The sequence below is a fragment of the Lissotriton vulgaris genome, chromosome 9, assembly GCF_964263255.1.
Source record: "Lissotriton vulgaris chromosome 9, aLisVul1.2, whole genome shotgun sequence".
Taxonomy (NCBI): Eukaryota; Metazoa; Chordata; class Amphibia; order Caudata; family Salamandridae; genus Lissotriton; species Lissotriton vulgaris.
In genome coordinates, this window is record NC_141697.1 from 505,402,121 (window position 1) to 505,421,807 (window position 19,687).

The 19,687-nt window shown below is 49.8% G+C and overlaps 1 protein-coding gene across 1 annotated transcript in view; it reads left to right on the top strand.

Annotated features, from left to right (window-relative positions):
* Positions 1-19,687, top strand: part of TBPL2 (TATA-box binding protein like 2) — a 332,712-nt gene that overhangs the window by 41,818 nt on the left and 271,207 nt on the right. Inside the window, exon 2 of the mRNA XM_086936669.1 lies at positions 18,557-18,978. Within this exon, the coding sequence (XP_086792795.1) occupies positions 18,557-18,978 (422 nt within the window). The remainder of the gene's footprint in view (positions 1-18,556; positions 18,979-19,687) is intronic.

Consider the following 19,687-nt stretch of genomic DNA (forward strand, 5'->3'; position numbering starts at 1 on the left):
TCAATAATTAGCTTGAGATCATATTTGATGAGCTAGTCTGTCATATATGTAAGAGGAAGGAGGGAGAGAGAAGAAGGAAAAGAGAACCATTACTTACTATGAATATATAGATATGCGCAACAATCTTCAGTGAACAGGGGTGCAAAATGTGGTTGTGGGTATATGTTGGAGAAAGAGCCACCGGCGGTTGCTGATAATCCATGAGATTAATCTGTTAGGTCTTAAATGAGATAGTGTCCACCCATAGACCTGCCCAAGGTGGTTTGTTTGTGGCGAAATAGATGATCCATATGTGATTAGCTGGGGATATCCAAGGGGAGTGTTGCAGGGAGATGTTGTCTGCCCCCCTAATGTGTGTGATCCATTTAATACAACATTTGAATGAGGCCTTATTTGTGTCTTTCCAATTGTTAGGCTGATGTTAACTCCAGATGTGAGTAGGAGGTTCATAAGAGCCATGTCTGCTTGGTTTCCTAGCCCTGCATTAGGGAAGCCAGCAATTAGTGAGGCCAAATCTTTCTTTAGATGGTAATTAAATAATGTGGATAAAAAAGAGAACACTTTGTCCCAAAAGAGGATAGAGCTTTACAGTGAAGGATGAGGTGGGCTAAATCACCTACTTCTTCTTTACAGTTCTAACAAGTGGGCTGTGAGAGGAAGTGTTGTGCATGTAAATGTGCTGGTGTCCAATAAGCCTTGTGGATGAGCCATAGTTTTTTTTTGTGATAAAACTGGAGAAATTTTTTGATAGCTGACGAGTTCCATATCTCGGCTCATTGAGCTTCAGCAATAGGGTTAGAGGAGTGTTGTTCCCAGAACAACATTAATTTGTCGTTTAAGTGCGAAGATTTGGGATGTAGGGAGTTTATATATATGTGGGAGAATTGATGCCTAATCTGTTAACTGTTGTTATGAAAGTGGGGAGAGATGGTGTTGTTCTGTGCTGTTTGGATTTCGAGATGTAAGCTTTCATCTTAAGGAAGTTATAGAATTCTATTTTATCGAGTTTGTATGAATTTTGGATTTCCGAGAATGTCAAGGGATATGATGAACCTTCTAGTTGCAGTGGAAAAAATACCATTATTTATCCATGACTCAAAGTATGGGGGTTTACCATTGTATTTGATGTTGCGGTTGCATCATAAGGAAGCAAGGTTTGCATTTTTTTTTGCTTGTGTGGATTTTCTTGTCTAGTTTTAAGAGAGGTTTTTGTATTTTTAAAAATAGATTTTGATCTATCTATTTTGACCATATTGGTAGTTAATAATGTGAGTGGGTTTAGATTATTTAAGGAGGCTTTTTCTACTTCTAGCTACACTGGGGTGTAATTGTCAGGAGGGTAGCGCCAATAGGAGCCCTATTTTGCTACGAAGGCAATTTGATAGGATTTAATGTTGGCCAGATTAACTCCCCCTAATGATCTGTCTAGTCTGAGCTTTTTTTAGGGCTATTCTAGCTTTCCTCCCCTGCCAAATGAACTTTGAAAGCAAATTGTCTAGCTTGTGGTGAAAGTCTTCGGTTAGTAGGAGTGGTAACATATTGATGAGGTAATTGACGAACGGGGTGATCATCATTTTTATTGTTTCGATCCTGCCCCACCAATAGCCTTTTAATATTATCTAGTGTAGTGCGTTCATTGTGGTGTAACATGTCCATTATGTTGCTCCCAAACTCAATTCCCAGGTATTTTGTGTGTCCAAATTGCCCTGCCAGACCTGATGTGCCTAGGGCCTCTTTTGTACAGTTTTAGTGATTTTACTTCGGATTTGTCTTTCTTTAGTTTATAGCCGGAGTGTTCCGAGTATGTTTCTATAGTTTGCACAAGGGCCTTAATTGAGGGTCTTGGATTCTCTGTGACACTCAGAATGTTGTCGGCATAAGTGGCTCGTTTAACCTATACATCCTTGAATTTTATCCTAGTGATTTGGGTATTTTATTTTAATGTCCAGTAGTAGTGGTTCTAGGGCTAAAAGAAATAGGGGAGGGGAAAGTGGACAGCCTTGTCTCGTGCCTTGTTGAAGGGTGAGAGGATCAGGAAGAGAACCGTTGATCGCAATTCTTGCAGAGGGTTTCGCGTATAGGGCCTTACAACTTGAAAGGTGTCATTGTCTCTGCGTAAACTTGTGATTAGGAGCCTTCCCTCCTCATCATGTGAGCATGATACTAGACTGATAATGGATTTTCTAGCTATTAAGGTAATTACGCCTTTCTTTTTCTGTTCCGCTGGTGAGCAGGACACTTGTAATATTCAGTTATGTTTAATGAATTCAAAATCTTTGTTGGACAGTTTTGTCTCCTGAAGGAGTATGATAACTAGTTTTGTTTTTACTACATAGTCCATAATTTTCTGTCGCTTAATCAGATGATTGAGCCCCTTCACATATAGGGAAACAATGTTAAGGTTGTCTGAGATACTGTGTGTCATTGTATGTGTGTGTAATGGTGGCTGGGTTTAACTTTGCACTGATTATTAATGCATGCTTTGAGTAATGGTTCTGAGACAGTGGGAAGCACATGGTGTGTGTTAAAAGGAAGTACGAAGGTGAAAACATTTGATGGCTGGTTTCAGTGCAGAGTAGCAAGTAATGATAAGGAATGGTGTAACGGAGAACAGACCAAGATTAGCAGTAGTAATCTTAAAGATGATGAAGTTGAAAACAAAACCAAAAACCAAGAAACCCCCAAACCCACCCGCTCAACCCTAGCCCTGAAAGCATTGAACGTAGGAGGTGCGACGGCAGGAGTTTCCATCCGCTGCCTCGGAGAGGGCTATGGTTATATATTAATACCCTTCTAAAGTATAGGAATTGTGTAGTGAACATTGATCCTAATTCGCAGCAATTAGCAACAGAAGCACCAAATAGCATCAAATAGTGTAAAATCACAACAAATAGCATTAAATAGCTCCTCTAATTGTAACTATTGTGACTGTCACGATTGGGTTTAACCTATTAATAGGTGGTTATGAAAAAGCATAGTGTTCATGTAATTTAATACTTCTGAATAACCCTGAACTTGGGTAATAATTCGATTGAATAACCCTGCGCTAAGGTGACAGCAAAACTCTTGCAAGGAAGACCATAAAAGGCAAGCGTTTACGTACTTGAAACCCACTTGACAGTAATCATATTATAATCCTAAACAGTAGATTTAATCAAGAACAGTAAGTCATGTAATCCTGTTCTATGGAGGTATTACTCCACATGGGAGGCAGATTTTAGCTGATGGACTGAATAAGCAACGCCATGATTTCCTTTTGTTAGAGAAGGAGTTGGCATGCTCCATGTCTTGTGAGTTCCGGCTGTCGAGGAAGATCCTCAGTTCATTTGGGTCAGTGAAGAAGTGGGATTTGCCATTCTCCGTGATTTTAAATTTTGCTGGGCCCGCAAATAAGAATTGGATGTTTCTTTCTCATAGTTTGTCTATGAGCAAGAGGAAGCCCTTCCTTGTATCAACGGTTGTTTTAGAATAGTCCTGTGTGGAAGTTATTTTGTGTCTGTTCCAAGTAATCTGATCATTTTTGCGAGCAAAGTTGAGGATGGCCTCTGTATGGTGATATCTCAGAGGTTTTAAGATTATTTTACGTGTCGTTTTCCTTGTCGTTGCGTTGTAAGTTGGAATTCTGTGTGTGCGGTCCATTTTCAATTTCTTTTTTTTTGAATTTTATGGCAGTTATTTGTGGAATCCAGTTTTCGTGGAAGGAAATACAGGACTCTGTGGAATCCTCTGAGCCTTCCGGTATTCCAAAAATTCAGATGTTGCCTCTTCTGTTTCTGTCTTCAAGTTCGGCAGCTTGTCTCTTTAGGTTGTTTGTGGTAGCAAGCAGGGAGTTTGTCTTTATTGAAGCGATTAGCGGAGTCTTCTATATCGCTTATCCTTTTTTCCCCCATCGTCAATTTTACAATTGATAGTATTCATGTCGGCACAAATGGCGGTCAATTCCAATTGCATAGCGTTTGTATTTTGTTTAGTGGACTTGCCAGGTCGTGCACATCAGCTAGTTTTTTGAGGATCATTTCCATCATGCTGCTCATATCGGCCTTGGGTTTGATAGGAGAGTCAGATGGTGACGGCTCAGCTGTGGAGCATTTGTAGTGAGCTTTAGAGTCTTTCTCAGCTATCGTATTAGGTGATGTGTAACCGGATATTGAAGTAAGTGATTTTAGAGTGGATACTTTAGTTTTGTGTTCGCCCTTTGCTCTCTTTGCACTCTTTTGCGTGTTTTATATACACTTATTTGCAAAAACCGGAAGAAGTTGTCTTAGGTAGATTGCAGATCGTTACGCTCACTTTTTTTGGCACACATTGCGTGTTTATTGGTGGAGGTATATGTGGCAAATCAGGCTTTAGGTAAAGCAGCACTACCTGTTGTGGTGCTATAAATTTGTGGAGTTGTCGTGCTTTAGGTAAAGCAGCAGATCGTTTACGCTCACTTGATGCACACTTTGCGTGTTTTTGGTGGAGTTATATGTGAATACGAGGGCAAATGAGGCTTTAGGTAAAGTGAGGCAAAAATGAGGCTTTAGTAAAGCGGCTCTTCCTGTCGTGGACTCATCTGGCTTTACCTGTGTGATCCTTGAGGTGCACTTCTGATAAAGTGACACAGTTTTGTTGCCTTAATTTTGTTCTGTTCTCAACACAGTGACAAAACACTGTATATATTGCATGGTATAACAGTTGGCGCCATTTTGAAGTCCAGCACAGAGACAGACAGAAGAGGCAGACTTGAACTTAGATGCCGCAGAAATATAGGTAGGTGTGTGAGCAGAGATGGTTCACCAGGCTCATTGGGTTAATTGATCGTTGGCAGATCTGGTCGCTAGCTTTTGCACTAGGATTTCGCATTCCATAAGCAGGCGCCAGCTTATATATACCTGGGCGTCAGATCCCTGCTACTGAAGACCTTATTGAATTCGGTCTGCTCCTTAGGCAGAGATCAAAACCATGGACAATATCTCTGGCACAAGTGAGCACAAGTGAGGCACAGCAATGATTCTCTGGGCTTGTGCGGTTCCGAAGTGCAACTTGCAATGTCATGAAGCGTTTGCTACAATCGCGGTCGCCATTTTAGAGTCCAGCAGCGTTTAGAAAACGTTCCCCCTGCAGGTCTCCATAATGCTGTACTTGGGTAGGACTGGGATTCCGCCATCTTGGGCTCAACACTCATCGCATATATTCGCGCCGGAAAATTAATTGTTTAATTACACGGGCATTGACGCATCTGGTCGGTTTTTGATGGGTTCCAGAGACGTCCCCTGGCATGGGGACTCAGGATCTGGCCTTGGATTCTCTTGAATTTGCCGATGCTCGGTGACGGTTGCATGTTGACCCTGAGTCAAACGGAGAGACCAAATCAGGCAGCCATTAGCACTGCTGTCCAAGCCACGTCCCCCCAACTGATAAGACTTTTGAGAGAAATGTACACCTGTGTGAGAGGGGACAAAGTAAGCAGCTCTAGAGCAGGATATCTATGTCCATATTTTGTTTGCGTAGTTATAGCTACTCATGATTCTTTTGGCCAATTACATATATTTGGAATTTGTTGGATGGAAAGGAGCAGTTCACAAAGGTACGCTTGTTAAGACGGTCTGTGCATGGTTTGCACTTCATTAGTACCAGTTTAACACCCAATAAGCAACAGAATGGTGACCATTCAACCTTTCCAAAAGGCCTTGCACTACCCAGCAACATGTGTCGCTGCATTTTTAGTAACTTTTGAAGCATTTGAGCTAGAAACGATAACTTTTTTTGTTGAAATCCTCAGATTATGCAGCAGAAGGTGGATTAAGTGTCAAATGCGGTAGATCTATAACTATGCGAAAAAGGCCACGGCAGCACAAATGCATATCCAGTGGCCCTGTTTATATATCTAATTTTAGCTAAATAAAACCTAAAAAGGTAGTAACGCCAATGAGCACTGGTACTGTAGCAGAAATAGCGCAGCAAAAGGGGCCTGGATGGCCACCAGTTCACAAGGACGTTTCAGAGTTCACCTCTTAGTTAAAAATCACGACTAGACCTGGAAGCTGGGGCATCCTGCATCCAAACTGCTGTGGCATTGATGAAAATCTCAAATATGATATAACTATGCACGAGGTGCTAACTGGCTTTATAGGAACATTTGATTGTGCAGCAACAACCAATGTCTTGTAAAGTGGTCTGTAAAATCTACAATGTTTTAATCAAAGCTGCACGTCTAATGTGCTTAAGATACATCATTTGATACAAACCCCCCCACAACCTCCCAGTAATGTGGGCCCAATATTAGTGTACAAATATACTTGTAGTGCAAAATATGTCGATTTAATGCACATGATAGATCATTGGATGGGAAGAAAGAACCCAAACCTTCCTGCAAAATATTTTTCACCTCTTACAAAATTTTGATGTATGGGATAATACGCTCTTACATCCAATGTACCTTGAAATGCACCATTTTGCCCAAAGGCTCTTGCCTACCCCTCCTAATAGCTTGGACTATCCACTTCCTGAATACACTCAGAATGTTTACGTTAAAAAACAAAAACGCACACATTCACTTACAAAGCTGTTTCTGGTACCAGCACTTGACAAGCTAAGCAGATCGTTTGGCAAGCAAACAGTACACGTCTTGCCAATAAAAAAACAATGAACCCAGACCAACAACAGGGATTCAAGAGTCTAGTTTATGATTGTTTATGGTGAATCCCACTATTCTTGCAAAATTGATTTCAAATATCTGCACAACTTTTCCTTAATTCCGTCACAAATCCCACATGTTTAGACCAGCGGCTGTCATTGTCCTATCACTCTTAGGGTCTTTAAACAGAAATTCAGAGGCCAGGAGCTGTCTGCACATTGTTGAGCCCTCTGGAATACTGCTTGAGGGAGGAATGATCTAATGACCGTTATGGTGGGCGTATGATCGTAGAGCCCCCAAGGCATGGCACAGTGGCCTCTGGTTGCAGACTTACTGGACAATAATGACTCAGATTCCTGGAGCTGGTTAGCTGAGCCATAAGCTGGGCGCTCGGGTTCCCTTTATTCACTCTGTGTCACGCGACCCTGGAGTCTTTCATGGGTCATCTAATTTAAGGAGAAAGAGGTAGTGCACCCCTCCGAGTGCTGGTGGAATGTAGCATATCCTCTCCCAACAGTACACTGACCACTCTCGAGGAGTGAAGCAACTACTTCAAGTATTTGACACAACTGAAAACATAACTTCATCAGAGTGCTCCTGCATTGACAAACCAATAACATCCCTGTTTTATTTTTTCCCCCATGTAGGACTTTGGGAAGGAGGAGGGGGGCAAGCCAGACTGACAACCGGATTGTGTGTGTAAAAGGCTGCTTTATTGAAACAGGTGCACATCACAAACTTTATTAAAACTGGCTCCTCGCCTTACAAAACTAAAACCTCTCTAAACATCGAGTTAGCTGACCCATTGCCTTTCCTCCCCCGTCCCTACGATCCCCACATGATAAAACCCCCCCACCCTGCAAAACACAATACATAAAATGCAAATACATTACATAAATACACCATAATACACAATCTTATCCCATAACCTTTGACCTTCTTAACCCCCCAAAACCTAACCTCCTATCCATCTTCCTGCAACTGTAACTAATGAGCACCAATGTAAAACCTCCAACCTGTTTAACCTCACCCGTTCCTGAACACCAACTCCCCAACTTAACGCTACCTACCAAAACTCCAGCCAAACTTGGCCAACTTCCAAAACAAACACGGCCACCCAGGAAAAGTCGGGAGGATAGGTGGATACACCGCCTCCCCACTTTTCCTGCCCCCTTCACCCCCGCTCCCCCCAAAAACAGGCAGAACTATCAAACTCCCTAGCGAACCCCTAACAACCGCGACAACACCTCGCGAAGCCCCAGCAGATAAAGATCCATGCCCAGCTGGGACAAATGGACCCTATCGCCCTTAAACAGTTCCGGGGCATCATACCTTATATCCTTGTGCCAGATCCTAGAGAAACCCAGGTGCCTACAGAACCTCACCATCTCCAAATTCACCTTCCTCCTTGCCTTGTTGATTGCCTGAGGGTGCACCGCGCCCTTCCACACCCGACGCGACACAAAATCTGTCCAAACTTACATGCACCCTGACCACCTCCTTTTAATCTCACCCAAATCCCTCTTCATGGCCCTCATAAGCATCAAACCCTTCTCCCTCACCATATCATTTTCTCCCAAATGCAGCACCAGCACGTCAGGACACCTACCCGCTACAACCATGCTATTAAGAGTGGAAACTAATTCCCGCCACAACATGCCCCCTTTGCCCCTCCAAGTTATGTTAAACGCATTAGGGTTGAAACCCAAGATTTCGCCAAAATAACTGGATCGCGCCTGCACCTGGGCCCTCCTAACAAAAGAATGCCCCACAATCCAGACCGCCATGTCTCTAGCGAGGGGACCCGCCACGAACCTAAAAAAGAAATGAACAGTAAATACCACAGTCAACGTAGCCACCGCGCGCTTCAAACGCTGGGAGCGCCCTGAATGTAAAGCCGATAACAGTCCGAAGACCATCTGCCCAGCCGCATGATGTCCTCTCGCCCCGCCCTTGCCGGAACACCTCCGACGCCGCGCCAATCCTAAAAGAGTGGGTGCCAAAGCGCTTCCCGTCCAGCCCCAGCCCCTGCAAGGCCTTGAGCAGAACTGCCAGTAATTGGCACCTGTCACCCACCGGCCATCCGCATGTCGAAAAACAGCCTCCTCCAGCCGCCCCGCCGCTTTCAATCTCAATCCCAACCTCACAATGCACCTACCCTCCGACGTAACCGCCGCCAAGGAAGCCCAACGACCTACCCCCTTTGATCTGTCTTCGCTCTTCTCAACCACAAACGTACCTCCCCTACCCCGAAGGACACCTCTGACCACTGCAGACCCGCATCCTTCTGTACGCCCAGCAACTCAGATACCCTAAAGGCGCCCGCAAACATCCATGCCATCAGAGTGATGAACAAACAGGCCTCCCCTGCGTTAAAACACACACCTGGCAACACATCAATTACCTGATCCAGCAACCTCGGCGACAAAAGCTGACGGACCCTGCACCCCCTTCCGCACTCACGGGCCCACCCCTCCAACATGCGAGACCCCAGCTCCCCCACCGACGGCGCATACCCCCACAACAGTTTACCCATGAAAGCGTTCCCCACCAGTTTGCCCGCAATCGTGACTCGCATGAGACCCTTGACAATTAAATCCAAAATGAACTGAACCACGTCCTCCTGCCTTTCCCCTCCCGTGGACCGCCTCCGCGCCCCGGATGCCAAGAAATCCTCCCAAGCAGTCAGGTACGTCACCTTCGTAGAAACGGCCAAAGACCCTAGAACCAGCTGCAACATCCTGTGTTGCCTATGTACCACATCTGAAGGGGAATGCTGGTCGGATCCCGATCTGCGTCCTTGGCTAAGCCATGAAATCTTCCCCACTGCGAACGAGACATAGCATCCGCTATTTTATTGTCGACCCCGGGCACATGCACTGCGCGAAAAGCAATATCAAAACGCAAGCAGACAAGCATAAACACAAGCAGCAGCTTCAACACCTGTACATCCCTGGCTGACTGCCGATTGACCACCTCCACCACCGCCATATTGTCCACGTGAAAAGTTACCCTCCTGTGTGCCAGCAGTTCCCCCCACAACTCCACCGCCACCACCAAAGGAAAAAGCTTGAGGAAGGCGATACTCCTGATCCCCCCGCCCACTCCGGGGGCCACTTTGCCGTGCACCACTGACCTTCCCAGTACAATCCAAACCGTCGCTCCCCACCGCATCCAAGAAAATCTGCACGTCCCAGACCAGGGCCTCCCCCTGCTGTATGGGGATTCCATTGAAATGCTGTAAGAAAAAACGCCACATCCGTAAATCCTCCTTGACTCCCACGGGTGAGCGGGACGTGGTGATGCGGCGGGTGCCGCCCCGCCAATGCCCTGGCCTGCCGTCTACAGAAAGTCCTCCCAACGCGCACCACTCTGCACGCAAAATTGAGGTGGCCCAGCAACACCTGAATCACCACAACTGTCACCTTGGGTCGTACCAACATTCCTTCCAGCAGCTCCAGCATGTGCTGCTTTTTATCCACAGGTAAACGGGCCTACATAGCCACCGAGTCCAGTTCAATCCCCAAAAAGGACAGTGCCGTGCCTGACCCCTCTGTCTTTTCCGGCGCCCGTGGCACCCCAAACTCCCCCATGAGCTCTTGGAACCTGTCCAGCGCCTCCTGGCAGTACGCAGAACCGGGGGAGCCGACAAAAAAGAAGTCATCCAGGTAGTGTGTGACACCTTGGTGACCCGTCCGTTCCATGAACAGCCACTGCAGGAACGTACGGAAGCATACAAAAAGTGCGCATAACATCGAGCAGCCCATCGGCAATGCTTTGTCCACATACCAGCGGCCGTCCAACTGAATTCCTAGTAGGCCCCAATCGTCTGGATGGACTGGGAGCAGCTGGAAAGCCGACTTAATGTCGCACTTTGCCATCCTTGCCGTTGCCCCCGCCGACACTACCAAGGCCATGGCTGCATCAACAGAGGAATAAGAGACCGTAGTCTCCCGCTCGTCGGTGAAATCATTCACCGAGCCCCCCTCGGCCCAGGACAGGTGCTGTATAAGCCGAAACTGCCCTCTCTCCTTCTTTGGCACGACCCCGACCGGTGAGAAAATTAAATCCTCCAACGGCCAATCCTCAAAAGGACCCGCCATGCGGCCCTCGCACACCTCCTTCTCCAGCTTGCTCCGCACCACCTCCGGGTGCTCCCTGGCTGACTTTAAATTGTCGGCCCACCTCTGCCACCTAGGTACCTCATACCCCAGGCGGAACCCGTCCTGGAACCCCACCCGCAAATGTTCGGCGGCCCCCGCATTGGGGTACTCGCGTAGCGCCGCCACCAGCCGATCTACTTTAACCGGCGTATGAGCCCTTGGGCCCAGGACCCTTATCACCTCTGCCTGTCCCGGCTGCTTGATAGGAGCTCACCCGCTGACCACCCCTTGCCTCTCGCTGACCTCCTTTGTATGTGCCCGCCACACCCCAGCACCTGACCAGGGGATGGCCATATTTCCCGCAGCCGGAACAGTCATGTCGGAAACGGCAATGCTCTCGCGTACACATCCCTTTGTTGTAATCCCAACAGGGACTTGCAACGCCTGATTGAGTTTTGGCCCTTGCGCTCACCCCTCCCTTGAGGGAGGGAGGGGTGAGCGCAAGGGGAGGGAGACCTTGAAAGGGCTGATAAATTATAGGCAACCCACTTGCTGTAAAAATGGTCTTCCCGACCCAGCCAACCCCATCGTATGTTGCCAAAGGTCGGTGTCTAACTCGCCCCAATTTGCCTCCGGATCCCAGGCCATCCGTGCCCTGAACTCCTCGTCATACTGCACCCAGGCAAAACTGCCCCCGTGATTTGGGCCTTCCGAATGACGTTCATGTACTTAAACAAGGACACCGGCCGCTCTGGGAATTTCTCGCAATACACACTCGCGAAGATTAAGAAAGCCACCGTCCAGTTCTCTATCGTGAGCGGCACTTTCGGCCTCTTCTGGAGCTCATACTCCTCCTCTTTTGAGCCCTCCTTCGCCCGCACCTCCCGGTGAAGTAACTTAAGAATCTCCACATACTCCCCCTTCCAAATCCGTTCCTTCGTAGCCAGCATCTAGTGTACACAAAGCGGCTTCGTGACCCCATGTACGGCAGCTTTTTAATCGTTAGCTCCTTACTCTCCGGCTTTGCAACGTCCGCCCCCGTCGCGCTTGCACCTGCTGATCCCACCCTGTCAGCGGACCCGGTCACCACCACCCCTTTTGCACCATCCCCCAACGTCTCCTTGCCCGCTACGCCTGAGACCTCGCTGGCCGGCTCCACTAATACCACATCAGGACCCACCCCCTTGTCCGTCACATACTTTCCTTTGCACAGGCACACCACCCCAACCTCCCTCCCCCCACAGCCCACAGACACCAGACGTGCTGCGACCGCCGCTGCTCCCGTACCTGACATCAAGGAATCCACTGTCCGTCCTCCACTTTGCCGTTCCAGCGATGCCGCTCTCAGCTCCCAACGTGATGCCCGGGCCGTCCGCTCTCGCTGGCCCTGTGACCTCTGTAAAACATTAGCAATACCATTATTACAACCCCGTCCGCCCTCGCCATCCCTCAACTCTCCTTCTTCCAAACTATCCTTGTCATCCACCACATGCACAGAACCTGCTCCATACACTTTTTCTGTTGCGGCGCCGACTGCATCCTGCCAGCCACATTAAACAATATGCGCGTGTCGCTCCTCCAACGGCGAGACTCCCCAGGTCGCTGGTGACCCGTGGGTGCTGGGGTCAGCGAGTCCGCCTCGGGCCTTCTTGTGCCGGCCGCGACGGGATCCCCTGCTGGTACCGGGCTCGCCGTGGGAGGCTCCGCCCTCTCTTCGCCCTGGCGCCGCTGGGCCGTCCCCAGCCCTGCCAAGTCAGGAGCCCCTAGTCTCTCTTCCTCCTACAAGAAAAATGGCCGGACTGGTGTGCTGGGTCCCTCACTCAACCAAAACCCAAACCACACTGCCTCCAACCCATCCCCTGCGCCCCCGTCCCCCAAGACCTCCGTCCTCCCCCGTCTCTCCACGTCCTCCTCATCCTCGCTCCACACCAAACCCCCAAACCCGCACCACTGTCAGACCACGCCCCCCTCCCGTCATCCAGTCGCGCCGGACACCTGCCCCTCCAACAATCCACCTCATCCAACCCTTCCCCAGCCCCAAACGCCCCCGACGCACCAGACCCTCCCTGCACCCCCGCGCCTCCCTAGCTCCCTCCCCTGACTCAAAAACTTCCAACTCCTCCCAGTTCCCCCACTCCCCTATGACAGTAACAGCGGAGACTGCCTCCTCCTGCTGGGCCCTGGACCCCTCACGAACCCCCTTCTGCTGCTGCACGCCAACCTCCATCAGACGAGCATCCTCGCAAGCCCCCCCATCCACTCATGGCCCCCATACCTCCCCACCCTGACTCCCCTACCCACCCAATCACCTTGACCACCTCTACCACTGCCATATTGTCCACGTGAAAGGTTACCCTCCTGTGTGCCAGCAGTTCCCCCCACAACGCCACTGCCACCACCACCACCAAAGGAAAAAGCTTGAGGAAGGCGATACTCCTGTTCCCCCCCGTCCACACGGGGGGCACTTTTCCGTGCACCACCGACCTTCCCAGTACAATCCAAAACCGTCGCTCCCCGACGCATCCGAGAAAATCTGCACGTCCCAGACCAGGGCCTCCCCCTGCTGCATGGGGATTCCATTGAAATGCTGTAAGAAAATACGCCACAACCGTAAATCCTCCTTGACTCCCATGGGGAGCCGGACGTGGTGATGCGGCGGGTGCTGCCCCGCCAAAGCCCTGGCCTGCCGTCTACAGAAAGTCCTCCCAAAGCACACCACTCTGCACGCGAAATTGAGGTGGCCCAGCAACACCTGAATCTCCACAACTGTCACCATGGGTCGTGCCAACATTCCTTCCAGCAGCTCCAGCATGTGCTGCTTTTTATCCACTGGTAAACGGGCCTACATAGCCACCGAGTCCAGTTCAATCCCCAAAAAGGACAGTGCCGTGCCTGGCCCCTCTGTCTTTTCCAGCGCCAGTGGCACCCCCAAATCCCCCATGAGCTCTTGGAACCTGTCCAGCGCCTCCTGGCAGTCCGCAGAACCGGGGGAGCCGACAAAAAAGAAGTAATCCAGGTAGTGTGTGACACCTTGGTGACCCGTCCGTTCCGTGAACAGCCACTGCAGGAACGTACTAAAGCATACAAAAAGTGCGCATGACATCGAGCAGCCCACCGGCAATGCTTTGTCCACATACCAGAGGCCATCCAACTGAATTCCTAGTAGGCCCCAATCGTCTGGATGGACTGGGAGCAGCCGGAAAGCCGACTTGATGTCGCACTTTGCCATCCTTGCCGTTGCGCCCGCTGACACTACCAAGGCCATGGCTGCATCAAAGGAGGAATAAGAGACCGTAGTCTCCCGCTCGTCGATTAAATCATTCACTGAGCCTCCCTCGGCCCAGGACAGGTGCTGTATAAGCCGAAACTGCCCTCTCTCCTTCTTTTGCACGACCCCGACCGGGGATAAAATGAAATCCTCCAACGGCCAATCCTCAAAAGGACCCGCCATGCGGCCCTCGGACACCTCCTTCTCCAGCTTGCTCCGCACCACCTCCGGGTGCTCCCTGGCTGACTTAAAATTGTCGGCCCACCTCTGCCACCTAGGTCCCTCATACCCCAGGTGGAACCCGTCCTGGAACCCCACCCGCAAACGTTCGGCGGCCCCCGCATTGGGGTACTCGCGTAGCGCCGCCACCAGCCGATCTACTTTAACCGGCGTATGAGCCCTTGGGCCCAGGACCCTTATCACCTCTGCCTGTCCCGGCTGCCTGATGGAAGCTCGCCCGCTGACCGCCCGTTGCCTCTCGCTGACCTCCTTTGGATGTGCCCGCCATACCCCAGCACCTGACCAGGGGATGGCCATATTTCCCGCAGCCGGACCAGTCATGTCGGAAATGGCAATGCTCTCGCGTAGACATCCCTTTGTTGTAATCCCAACAGGGACCTGCAACGCCGGATTGAGTTTTGGCCCTTGCGCTCACCCCTCCCTTGAGGGAGGGAGGGGTGAGCGCAAGGGGAGGGAGACCTTGAAAGGGCTGATAAATTATAGGCAACCCACTTGCTGTAAAAATGGTCTTCCCAGACCCAGCCAACCCCATCGTATGTTGCCAAAGGTCGGTGTCTAACTCGCCCCATTTGGCCACCGGATCCCAGGCCATCCATGCCCTGAACTCCTCGTCATACTGCACCCAGGCAAAACCGCCCCGTGATTTGGGCCTTCCGAATGACGTCCATGTATTTAAACAAGGACACCAACCGCTGTGGGAATTTCTCGCAATACATACTCGCGAAGATTAAGAAAGACGCCGTCCAGTTCTCTATCGCGAGAGGCACTTACGGCCTCTTCTGGAGTTCATACTCCTCCTCTTTTGAGCCCTCCTTCGCCCGCACCTCCCGGTGAAGTAACTTAAGAATCTCCACATACTCACCCTTCCAAATCCGTTCCTTCATAGCCAGCATCTAGTGTGCACCAAGCGGCTTCGTGACCCCCATGTACGGCAGCTTTTTAATCTTTAGCTCCTTACTCTCCGGCTTTGCAACGCCCGCCCCCGTCGCACTTGCACCTGCTGATCCCACCCTGTCAGCGGACCCGGTCACCACCACCCCTTTTGCACCATCCCCCAACGTCTCCTTGCCCGCTACGCCTGAGACCTCGCTGGGCGGCTCCACTAATACCACATCAGGTCCCACCCCCTTGTCTGTCACATACTTTCCTTTGCACAGCCACACCACCCCAACCCCCCCTCCCCCCACCCCCACAGACACCAGACATGCTGCGGCCGCCGCTGCCCCCGTACCTGACATCAAGGAATCCACCGTCCGTCCTCCACTTTGCCATTCCAGCGATGCAGCTCTCAGCTCCCAACGTGATGCCTGGGCCGTCTGCTCTCGCTGGCCCTGTGACCTCTGTAAAACACTAGCAACACCATTATTACAACCCCGTCCGCCCCCGCCATCCCTCAACTCTCCTTCTTCCAAACTATCCTTGTCATCCACCACCTGAACAGAACCTGCTCCATACACCAATCCTGTCGGCAGCGCCGACTGCACCCTGCCAGCCACATTAAACAACACGCGCGTGTCGCTCCTCCAACGGCGAGACTCCCCAGGCCGCTGGTGCCCCGTGGGTGCTGGGGTCAGTGAGTCCACCTCGGGCCTTCTTGTGCTGGCCGCGACAGGATCCCCGCCGGTACCGGGCTCGCCGTGGGAGGCTCCGCCCTCCCTTCGCCTTGGCGCCGCTGGGCCGTCCCCAGCCCTGCCAAGTCAGGAGCCCCTCGTCGCTCATCCTCCTGCAAGAAAAATGGCCGGACTGGTGTGCTGGGTCCCTCACTCAACCGAAACCTCGAACCACCCCGCCTCCAACCCATCTCCCGTGACCCCGTTCCCCAAGACCCCCCGTCCTCCCCGTCTCTCCGCGTCCTCCTCTTCCTCGCTCCACACCAAACCCGCACCACCGTCGTCAGACCAGTCCCCCTCCCTTCATCCCGTCGCGCCGGACACCTGCCCCTCCAACAATCCACCTCGTCCAACCCTTCCCCAGCCCCAAATGCCCCCGACTCACCAGACCCTCCCTGTGCCGCCGCGCCTCCCTAGCCCCCTCCCCCCGACTCAAAAACTTCCAACTCCTCCCAGTTCCCCCACTCCCCTCTGACAGTAACAGCGGGGACCACTCCCTTGCCTCCTCCTGCTGGGCCCTGGACCCCTCACCAACCCCCTTCTGCTGCTGCACCCCAACTTCCACCAGACTAGCAACCCCGCAAGCCCCCCCATCCACTCGTGGCCCCCATACCCTCCCACCCTGACTCCCCTACCCACCAACCCCCCTTTTGGCCCACTTTTCCCACCCTCTGAGACCCCCCCCGCTGGCCCCTCCCCCCTCTTCTCGCCCAGCTCCCCCACGCACGACCCTCTCCGCCCCCTGCACCCCTGCGCCCCTCCTGTGCCTGCAGGAGGGACTGGCCTCCGCCCCCCCTTTCGCACACCTGACGCGTCTCTGCCGACCTCACACGTCGGCGCCGGGGAAGTGCTCTGGCCGCTCCCCCGTCGATTGCCCGCACTTGGGCTGTTTTGGGGCTATCCCCAAAACAGCCCAACAGCACAAAATGCTGCCGCCATCTCGCCCCCCTCCCCCTCCCAATCTGTCCGGGGGGCAGACCTCGAGGCTCGGCTGCCCCCCAAAACCCCCTTCTTCTTACTGTCTTTATCTGTTATTTTAGTATTCTATTCTATTGACTCCAGTTACGGTCTTCCTTTCCCAAAACATTGTTTTTTGGTTCAATCTAAGAAAACTAAACCTACAATTCCAAGAAAATAATGCTTCCATTGTTGAAAGTTCAGCTCTGTGAAATGGGTGTAATACTAACACTTAACAATCAGTGCCTAAAACTTTCTTAGTTGGGAGACTACCATCACATCTCACCACTCACCGATATAAACTTTTCAAATGCAACTCAATGCTTGCTGGGCCTGTGTTGATTGTGAGTGGTCCCTAACGGTTGCTTACAGTACTAGAGAAGGAAACTGAGGAACCAAGATTCTTAATCCAACTACCACCTCACTTACTGCAAGCTGCTGGTTAGATCACCGGTTGTTCGGTACTGGATAAAGTCACTACAGGACCTTCTGCAAGGAAGAGTATAACACCAGGCCTTTGAGCAGTTTCAGCAGCCATCTATGATCACTCCTCTACTTCTTAGTTTAGCAAGCTTCCTACTTTCTGTAGGACTATGAGTTGTGTATTAAATACCCATTGGTCAGGCTGCAAGAAGAAATGGATTTAGGTTTGGCCTGGACGTGAAATTCCACTCTGCTTGCGATTGTTGCAGGGTTGGTCCCACTCTGCTCTCTGCGTAGAGTGTTGAAAAACTCCTTGTAGTGGCGCAGAGCAGAGCTATTCCTCTCCCCTGGCTCGCCAATGTTAGCGCGAGTGTGGAAAATCTTACTCCAGACCACCTCCTGGTGAGATTTTGTAACGCAGGCGGTCGCGGCTGGCTGCTGTTGCTCGCGTCAAGAAACCTTCCGCTCACATGGAGGAAGCTGCCACCCAAGTAGAACATCTGCTCGAGCGGCAGAAAGAAGCAGCATCCTCTTGCCCTGCACATAGTGCCGCTCACGCTGATTTTTTCAGCTCTGGACAAACACCCAGCGCTAAAAAGCAGTGCAACGTATCGCACTTTGTCGCTTGTGGGACTCTGTGTTGCGCGGCTGAGTTTTTGGGTACCTTCGCAGAGTTCCGCACAGTGAGACTCCTTCCAGGCCTAATTTATGCATGCATGCAGTGAGTGCTCCAAAATCCTCTATTTCAGTGCAAAGGTTTTGAAAATCTACAATCCTTTTTTTCAGAAGAGTGAAGTAGAACATACATTAATTAATAATTCGAATGCCATGGTTTAATTTTTTCTTGTCAACCCATAGCTGCTCTGTTACTATTTTTTGATTTGTAATATTAGTCCATTTTCAGGCCATTACAATATAGTAGTTTTATGATTTTGCTTTTTGTTTATACTCCTAGCTTATATGTACAATGTACTATATACAAATCAAGAAAATTCAGATCCTCGATCAACATATTGATTTGACGGTTATTTTTATCAGGATTTTCCGTTATTTTTAGTTTCAAGTTTATTTACATGGCTTCGTAGGACTTATGCTGCAAGGCAGATGTTGTTTTTCAGGTCGTTTTCTGTGTACCCCAAACCATGCTAAATACTCTCGTGAGTTTGCACAACTGCTGGCTACATTTGGGTACCACCCTATATTTTAGTCCACTACCCCTGGTCTGAAAAGGCTGCTGCTAAAGCCTCTGGTGTGTTATTTCAGCAATTGATTTGTTGTTGTATTCGACTCCGTTTGTTTTTGCTTACTATTCTCTAAATGTTTTTTTGTCTTTCAGGATGGCCATGCGTCGGCTACACCGGAGATGTATGCACCAATGCCTCCATATGATTCTGATTTATCTATTCATTCCCTCCCCGAGATGTCCTTTACTTCTCAACTTGATCAGTCCAAAGATCTTTCCACAGACTTTTCTTCCGTAGACCTCAGCTTTCTTCCTGATGAACTGAACCAGGATCAAGCGCAAACACCTTCTCAGAATGAATACAACAACCGGATGCATATGGGGGAGCACTACAAACTACAAACCTCAGAGCAGGACAGTGGACTTTGTTTAGATGAAATCGATGGTCTAGGAGATGATGACGCCGGTGCATCACAGCAGTCTCAGGATGCCTCTAGCTTCTGTCCATTACCTATGACTCCTATGACACCAATGACTCCAGTTACAGAAAGTTCTGGAATTGTCCCACAACTGCAGTAAGTACTGGGGCATTTGCATCAGATGTGGGTTATTCTCAATCACTTAAAAAATAGTATCTTGGAATCCTGTGCGCTGGATTGGTCACATGGTTAGTCTATAGACTATAAGACTAAAGGTACAAAATTCATACTGATGAGACGGGCGATGATTTAGAATGGGTTTACGTGGAAACAAAGAAAGAAATTACCCAAAAAAACGAATTAAATGATCTTGTTATCAGGCAACCACTACCATTCTCTTCCTCACAATTGCTCCTTTCAGTCCTGTGAATGAGCCCCACATCCACCCCACCGTTCATACATCTGTATGTCATGCCTGATGTTTTCTCTCTTATCCTCACCGCAAAAAATTGTGGTTATGGTATTGTTTGTATTTGTTTTAAGACGATGGATTTCTTGGTTATAGGGTTGAGATTCTCATAGAGCCTTGGTTACTCATTCACTGTAGTCTGTCAGGGGGAGGTGCCAATGATATGGATATAGAGTCCTACATTGGTTCCATGCTTACGAAATTGTATCAATGATGTATCTACAATCATTACAGACTCTGCTCTGTGTGCTTCCCATTATGTTTAGATACAAAGATACCATGTCTAGATACTAAATCCATTTGGAAACCTCATTACAAACTTTTAGTGCTCTTTATATTTTAACTTTAAATTTTTTTTATTTGGGACTATGTTTAACTTGGAATCCAAACTTGAAA